Below are 7,445 nucleotides of genomic sequence, written 5' to 3' on the forward strand. Positions count from 1 at the left end.
CCAGCTCCAACCACAGCTAGGTACCATACAGGGGTGGCCCTACCCTCTGGAATATACAAAACGTTACACAGACAAAATGTGTACACTGGGGAAGGGGGCCCACACCAGCAGCCCATGTCCTCGCCTGGTCCACAGTTAGCCCCACTGTCCTGCCTCACTTACCTCTCTGAATAAGGAGGTGGGAGTCCCCCTGAGGGAAAAGTTGCTATGCTGAGAGTAAGGAGGCTGTCAGAGTCCTGCTTAAAAATGTTTAATTTAAGGTCTTGTCTTGCCACCCTAATTGGAAAGGGGTGACTGGGAAGGGGTGGTACGGTCATGGTGGCGGTGGAGACTCCAGCCCCATTTCTCCAGGCTTTGCTGACACGGAACTGCTTTGAATTTTTATTTTTATCCCATGACTTGTTTTTTAAATCCCATAACTTCTTTTTCATAACATTTGGTAACTTTGCATAAAACTTTTTTCTACATTTTTGCCACAATTTTTCTCTTTTTTATCCCATAACTTTTTTACTCCATAACTTTTTATATCCCATAACTTTGTAAATTTGTGTTCTTTTAATAAACACTTGCATAGTTATATTATGATTTTGTAAAAATGAAACAGATTATCTCATGCCAAGCATGCCCGGCATTTGCACTGTATCGATACCTTTAACACTATAGTTTTCAAGACTTGCAAAATAAAGTTTTAAGGCAAAAACAGCACTTTGCAACAACTTAATCATTTATTACATTAGAGTAGCATCACACCAGCAGTCAAGAATGTCACTTTAGGGGAAAAGTCTTTCCGTATTTCCAGTATAAATTGTTTACAAGAATTCATAAATTGGTAAAATTCATTCTAAGGAAACTTGGCAAATAAAGCTTTAGGCTGGAATTGGCATTCTTTCTCTACTTCTCCTTCCCACCGTTTCACACAGAAAATGGGGGAAGAGCTGTTTCCAGTTCTCGGACTTTAAACAACTCTAATGTCAGTACTCACGGTGGCATATAGTACAAAGTAATCAAGAGTGCACACTTGAGGGCAAACCACATATCGAGCTAATGAAGAGCTCACTGTGATTAAGATGAGATCCAACATAATAGCAGAATATAAGCAAATTTTATCTGAATTCTGTAATGAACACACATGCTGCAATAACATTAAAAAAGCATGGCAGCCTATTCCAAACCAGCGAGAACAGTTTTGTGCAAACAGTGGATCTTTGGGTGTTTGAACTCCCGCCACGTAAGGGCGAACTTGATATGCATGCTAATGACCTACAATTATGAAATTAAAAACAAAAAATGCTAAACAAAAAATGCTAAAGGATGCCAGAGTGAACCTCAGTGAAGGCCACAGAGACCCACTGTCTTTTAACTTTTTACAAATAAACTTAAAGTATAAATTAGAAACACAAATAAACATGAATAACTCTAACATTCAAAAGAAGTAAATGAATTGTGTAGGAGATTAACCCTATAAGTTTCTTTTTAAAAAATGTCTTGACCAGCTCTTTGATGATGGTGATGTTTATCTCCTTCTTCTCCGCAGCCAAGCCCAGCAAAAGAATGGCACGCAGCGGTTGCTGCCCAAGCCTGGGTGCTCCCGGTGGTCCTGCACGATGGGCTGTGCAGTAGGGTTGTCGTGGGGAGACCCCTCCCTGGCCTCTCCTTGCCCAGTCTCGGCGCTGTCGGTGAGGCTCACCTCACAAAGATCTTTGGAGAGAGGGAGGCGGGGATCTGAGCACAGTGCAAACCCCCCTGCTCCTGCCTGCCCGCCCTGCATGAGGGCTCTACTCACCACCATGCTTGTGGGCAGCCCCAAACTCCTCGGGGGGTGGGGCCCCTGGACCGGGCTCATTATCAGGGCTCTGGGCAGCGGCCAGGAATTTTCTGTGCCCTTTGTTGCGGTCAGCACAAGCCGCAACAGCAACTCCTGCAGCTCCAGCAGCTCCACCTGGAGGGAGGGGTGCTCAGGTGTCAGGCCGCGGCCAGCGCCCACCCTCAGGCCACCCCCACCCCCGACCCCTACCCCCGCAGGGAGGTTGCACACCCTACCTTCATCTCGTCGTCTTGGGCCAGCCAGATGATGTCCTCCTCCTGGTGTCGCCTCTGTGGCACGGCCCTCTGGCTCCGTTATAAGGTGTTTAATTTTCCTGCGGGAGGACGGGGCTCAGACCCTGGGGCCCCTCCGACGGCCCTGCAGCTCCCCCTGCCTTGCCCTGGCCTCCCACTCACTGATGGCATCTCTCCCTCCAGTACTGCGTGAATCGATGTTCTAGTTTCTCCACACGCTCCCTCAGGTCCGCCTTCTCCTCCAGGAGGTCCACAAGGCCGCTCTGGAGCCAAAATAATGGGGTCACCTCTCAGCAGTGACCTGCCTACCCCTGCCCTTCTTGGCCTATTCCAGGATTCACTCACCTCCAGCTTCTCCATGACTTCCTGAAGGGCCTGGGGGGTCTCCCCACTCACAGACTCGCCCCCAGTCCCTGGGGCTGGGACCGCTGCCTCTGGCTCCTTCTGGGTCGAGGTTCCTGTCTCATTCACCTGGCCGAGCTTCTCCTGCAGCTCTTCGACTTCCTGCTCCAAGTGCAGTGCGCTCTTGTTCTCATTGTTCTGGACAGAGAAAAGCAATCAGCAGCCAGCCACTGCAGCTGGAGACCCTAGAACTTGGTGTCTGCCTCCCATGGCACCGGGAAGGGTGGAGGCAGGTTAGAAAAATCATCTCCTCTCTCCCACAGCCACCAGAGCAGGGCTCTGGCTCACAGGTGCCTTTAGAAGTAACATTTCACTTGAGGGCTACACTGCCCCATTTTACAGGTGGGGAAAGAAAGGCCTGGACAGCTAGGGAGGAGTGCAGGCTCCGCAGGTGGGACAACGAACCACCTCCTCAATGCCACTCTGTGGCTCGGCCAGCTGCTGAAGTCTCTCCTCCTGCTCCCGAAGCCTCTCCTGCTGCTCCTGAAGCCTCTCCTCCTGCCTCCGAAGCTTCTCCTTTTGTGCCTGGTTCAGGAGACTTACGTGTTGATGGTTTTCCATGTGGGCCTGGAGCTCTGCTGACACCCTCTCTAGTTCCTTCCTCAGGTGCTGCAGCTCCTCCTCAGGGGGCACTGCTGGGGGCTCCGGGTGCAGGGGTTCAGCTGAGAAAGGAAGCAGACATAAGGCCTCTAGATTCTCAAAAAAAAAACAACCAGAAAACAAAAAAACCACCACCACCACCAACAAAAAACACCCTCCTCTGGGGGCACAGCTCCTCTCAGGCTCCCCAAACTTGGCCTCACTGCTAATGATTCCTCGCACCCGGATGGTAGCCAATCTTCCAAACCACTTTCAGATGGAGAGCACTGTGGGAGGCTGACAACGGGCCCTCTTTGCTGATGGGGACACTCAGGCTCATGGAGATAACAGTGCTGTCTCTCGGCAAAGACCTCTTTCCCTCTGCCTCAAAGCCCTTCCATCCACCCACCTCCCTGGGGCATTCTAAGCCACCCCCAGAGCCCCCTCTGATGCCAGGCCTGCTCCCAGGTCACACCAGCCCCATCTTACCCATCTGGTGTTTCAGTTGGGATAAGCTCCTCTCCAGCTCCTCCATCCGATGCATGTCATGCAGCTTCTCCTTCTTTAAGGTGCAAAGCTGCCCAAAGCACAGGGGAAAAGGGCCCTGGAGAGAGGGGCTGGTGGCTCCACAGGCTACCATCTGCCTCTCTGCCCCCACCTCCACAAAGCCCAGACCCATGACCACCTCTAGCTGTATATTCCCATGTTACAGATGCCCAGAAAGATCCAGTGACCTATCTAAGGTGGGGGAGCTGAAGGGTCAGATCTCACCTCCTGGGACATTTTCCTCATCGTCTCCTGCCACTGGGCCCTCTCTCCTTTTATATGTTCAGCATATTCGTCTTTCTGTAGCTGGACTAGCCTCAGTGCTTCCTGCACCTGCAAGAATGGGAACAGAAGTTACGAAGGGCTGTCACTGGTCCTCACCTGCTCCTGGCCACCTGGGGTCACCTTCCTTCCACATCCCTCCCTCTGCAAAACCTCACCTGTGTCACATGCGCTTTCAGCAGTGCCTCCTCCTGTAAGGACCGCTCTAACTGCGTCTTGAGAAGTGTTTCACTGCGCATCGAGGACTGGATGGTGAAGAGTGAGAAGTTTCTATCTGGGGAACCTGGGCCATTCCATACAGTGCCCCTTCAACAGGCTAGGGCTAGGCTCAGTATACAACACGGTCAGTACAGATCAAGGCATTTACCCGTGGTCTGGTTTTTAAAAGAACTCAGTAAAGTTGGAAGGGACAGGGAAAGAGATCGAATTTACAGCTGCCTAACAGAGGCCCAGAGAGATCAGTTAATATTGCTCTTGTTATTACTGTTATTATTAGCACTGTTTGAACCTTTATGGAGTGCTTCACCAGGTACCATGCTAGCAATCCCATTTAATCCTCACAACCACCATAGGAGACAGTTACTATGATTCCCTCTATTGTGTACATGAAAACACATGGAGTATTTGAGGTTAAGTGCTTGTCTAAGATCACTTAGGCAGAGCTGGGATTTGAACAGCTAGATCTATCCGATTCTCTAAGCCCATTTTTCTTGCTGGGGCACACAGATAGGAAGGGGAAACTGAATCTCTTGTTCGCTGTTTGAAAGGATGATACATTCGTATAGTCCAAAATTCAGAAGGTACAGAAGGGAACTATCTCTCAGCTCCCCTCTTGCTCTCTCCTGAGGTTTTTATGAACCTTGCAGTCTTATTTTATGTACATTTTCATAGTATGTACACACACACACACACACACACACGTTTACTGTCTACAGAAATGGTAACATACATACTAAAGGTACTCTTCTGTACCTTCACAGTACAAGTACCCAATACCCCACCTAGGACTTGGCCAAGACCCCAGCCAGGTAAGGGCAGGGCAGGCACTTGGCCTCCAAACTCTGTGTCCAGTGCTCGCTCCCCACCGCACCCCCCAACTCACCCACAGCAGCTGACTCAGGCCCAGTCTGCTCTAACAACCAGACACAAAAGCAGCAAGAAATGCCCATGATGCCTTCTGGGCAGGACACTCCATCCTGCAGAAGGGACCTTTAGGCTCACTCCTCCATCTGCGAAGCCGGGCTCCCAGGAGATGGGGCAGGTGGTCAGACTCACCTTGTCCACCTTCTTCTTCTGTGTGGCGGTGACAGCAGACAGAGCCCGCTCTAACTCTCCCGTACGCTGCGATGAACGTTGCAGGCGAGCAGCCAGATCTTTCGACTCTTCTGTAATGAGAGAGTTGAGATGGGGCCCAAAGGACTCCCACTAAAGACCTATCCAAGTGCCAGGTTGAAGGATGATAGGGTGCCCAGATTCCCACCTTCAAAGATTATGAGAGAGCGTTTCGTGTGATACAGGTCTATAGTTAGTTTCTTTTTCTGTACGTTCAATCTCTGGATTTGAACCTTTAGGAGAAAAGCCAAGCAAGTGCTGAAAGAGAAGGAAAGAAACATTCCCCGGAGGACAGGAGAAAACTTCACACCCTCCACTCACCTCTAGCTCCCTTTCAGCTTTCTGTTTCTCATTGTTTGCCTTCTTTTCCTATAGGAAGAGGAAGACAGAGCTCTTACCAGGGGGAGGCAGAGATGGCACAGCAAGAGACATGCCCCCAGAATGCCACCAACGCCCCAGGACAGGCCCACCCATGGGACCAGGTTATCAGGGACCCTGTGGGGATGGGGTGGAATCTGAAGGGTGAGCCTTCTTCCCCAGGCTGGGAGTGGGCGAGACGAGACTGGGGCCTCTACATCTGAGTGCCCCCCAAACCCAGCCGTCATGTCGTGAGCAAAGAAATCACGTTACTTCTTCCAGCTGATGTTCCACTTGTTTCTTCTGTTGTTCCTGTGGGGAGAGTCAAATTAAGGTGATGGAGGGTGGCCCCCTCAACTCTATTCCCCAGGCCAGGAAGCGGTAGGCAGGGGCTAGGAATGGATTTTAAAGGCAAAGTTCTCAGACCCAACGGGAACACAAACTGGTCAACTCTCCTCAAGCTCCCAAGGACAGAGGATTTGGGTCTTTGTTGGTTTTCACCCACAGCCACAGAACTCAAAGTCTGAATCTGAAATCTCTTGAGAGGACAGGAACATAAACCTCTAGAGATGGAGTTGGAGAAAGGTCCCCCTTCTGCCCGCTTGTGATTTAGAAAAGTGCGTTCATTCAATAAACATTAACTGAGCACGTATGGGCCGGGTACAGCTCTTCACAGTATATATAGGATGGAAAAGGACAGACAGGAGCTCTTGGCCCTGAGGTTTCCATTCTAGGGGGCTTTTAAATCTCGGACTCTCAGAGCTAATAGACATCTTTGATACTCACTACCTCCTCTGGAAACACGAGCCCAAAAAGGAGAGGCAGCTTGTCCAGAATCAAAGAGCAAATAGGGACTGAGCCATGGCAGAAATGCGGGGCCCCTGACAACCAGTCAGGCTCGCACTTCCCCGAGAGGCAACGACCCCAGGGCGTGTGTAGCAAGGACTCCAGCAGGGGTGTGTGGAGAGGAGACAGTCGGCAAAGAGGGCAGCAAAAGAACAGCCATGGTGCGTGCTCTGGGGTCCCTCCAGGTGAGGCTTAGACACCCCAGCTCCCCATTTGTCCTTTGCACCACGGCCCCCAGCCCCTTTCTTCAGAGCCCCAAGAGGAAACTGGAGCCCAGGATTGGCAGCCTGGAATCAGGGGACCCCACTGGACTCTTACCAAAGATTTGATGGTGTTATTCAGTCGACTGATTTTGACGGACCTCGAGTCAAGGACTACTGCTTGTTCTTGGCACGGGCTCTGAGGTGCATGCAGAGGGGAGGAGGTGGAGCAGGAGTCGGGGGAGAGGTAGAGAGAACAATCATTAGGGCTGGAGTGTGTGTGGGCTGTCTCAGCTGGCAGAGGGGCACCGAGTCCCTGCTGTGGGAGGAGGTTGGAGGGCTGGCCTGCCTGGTCACTGCACCTCCACCCAGAGCCTCCCACCTCCAGATCCTTCAGGGTAGCACATGATGTAGGGCCCGCCCCGTGGATACCTGTTGCTGACTACAAGAGAGTACACATGGAGATACTCTGTTCCCCTCAGTGTCTAAGCCCTCTGACTTCCTTTCATTCACATCAACTGGCAACATTTTCTTTTCTGCCTCTCTTGGACCCTTTGTCCCGTAACTCCTTTGTGCCAACTTCTCTCATGGCTCTTATTTCCCCACCATCCCACCCTGGGGCCTGAAATCAGTGACTCCTGATGGCAAGTGGCTGTTCTCATTGTCCTGGCTTCCCCTTGAGACTGGGGATGAGGAAAATCAAAGAGCAATGACCATATCCTGGGTGACCTGAGTGTTTACAGCAGGCCATGTACTAGGGATTAACATAAAAACAACAACAAGAAATCTCATTTAAACCTCACAAATGGAAGTCAAACAATAGAACCTCTATTATACAGATGT

At 50.9% G+C, this 7,445-nt stretch overlaps 1 protein-coding gene across 2 annotated transcripts; it reads right to left on the reverse strand.

Annotated features, from left to right (window-relative positions):
• Positions 1-620: 620 nt before the first annotated feature.
• Positions 621-6,619, reverse strand: LOC119622972 (golgin subfamily A member 8B-like). Of its 2 annotated transcripts, XM_073012968.1 has the most exons (12): positions 5,830-6,619; positions 5,521-5,568; positions 5,143-5,252; positions 4,026-4,112; positions 3,811-3,918; positions 3,529-3,616; positions 3,004-3,122; positions 2,404-2,598; positions 2,221-2,321; positions 2,041-2,138; positions 1,784-1,939; positions 622-1,698 (listed from the first exon to the last, which is right to left on the reverse strand). In XM_073012968.1, exons 4-12 carry the CDS (start codon positions 4,104-4,106, stop codon positions 1,514-1,516), a joined length of 1,131 nt encoding a protein of 376 aa, XP_072869069.1. In that variant the 5' UTR covers positions 4,107-4,112; positions 5,143-5,252; positions 5,521-5,568; positions 5,830-6,619; the 3' UTR covers positions 622-1,513. The 2 variants fall into 2 exon arrangements, with proteins under 2 accessions (XP_072869068.1, XP_072869069.1); XM_073012967.1 differs by lacking the exons at positions 5,521-5,568; positions 5,830-6,619 and adding an exon at positions 5,348-5,512 and having other exon boundaries at positions 621-1,698.
• Between the last annotated feature and the right edge of the window lie 826 nt (positions 6,620-7,445).

The sequence above is a fragment of the Chlorocebus sabaeus genome, chromosome 29 (assembly GCF_047675955.1).
Source record: "Chlorocebus sabaeus isolate Y175 chromosome 29, mChlSab1.0.hap1, whole genome shotgun sequence".
NCBI lineage: Eukaryota > Metazoa > Chordata > Mammalia > Primates > Cercopithecidae > Chlorocebus > Chlorocebus sabaeus.

Bases quoted from the DNA above. Each gene is read 5' to 3' on its own strand.
- LOC119622972 (XM_073012967.1), bottom strand. From the start codon at position 5,480: ATGTTTCTTTCCTTCTCTTTCAGCACTTGCTTGGCTTTTCTCCTAAAG. The intron at 5,253-5,347 runs GTGGGAATCTGG...CTCTCATTACAG, and splicing joins CTCTCTCATAATCTTTGAAG to AAGAGTCGAAAGATCTGGCT. The intron at 2,139-2,220 runs GTGAGTGGGAGG...GTCCTCCCGCAG, and splicing joins TGGAGGGAGAGATGCCATCA to GAAAATTAAACACCTTATAA.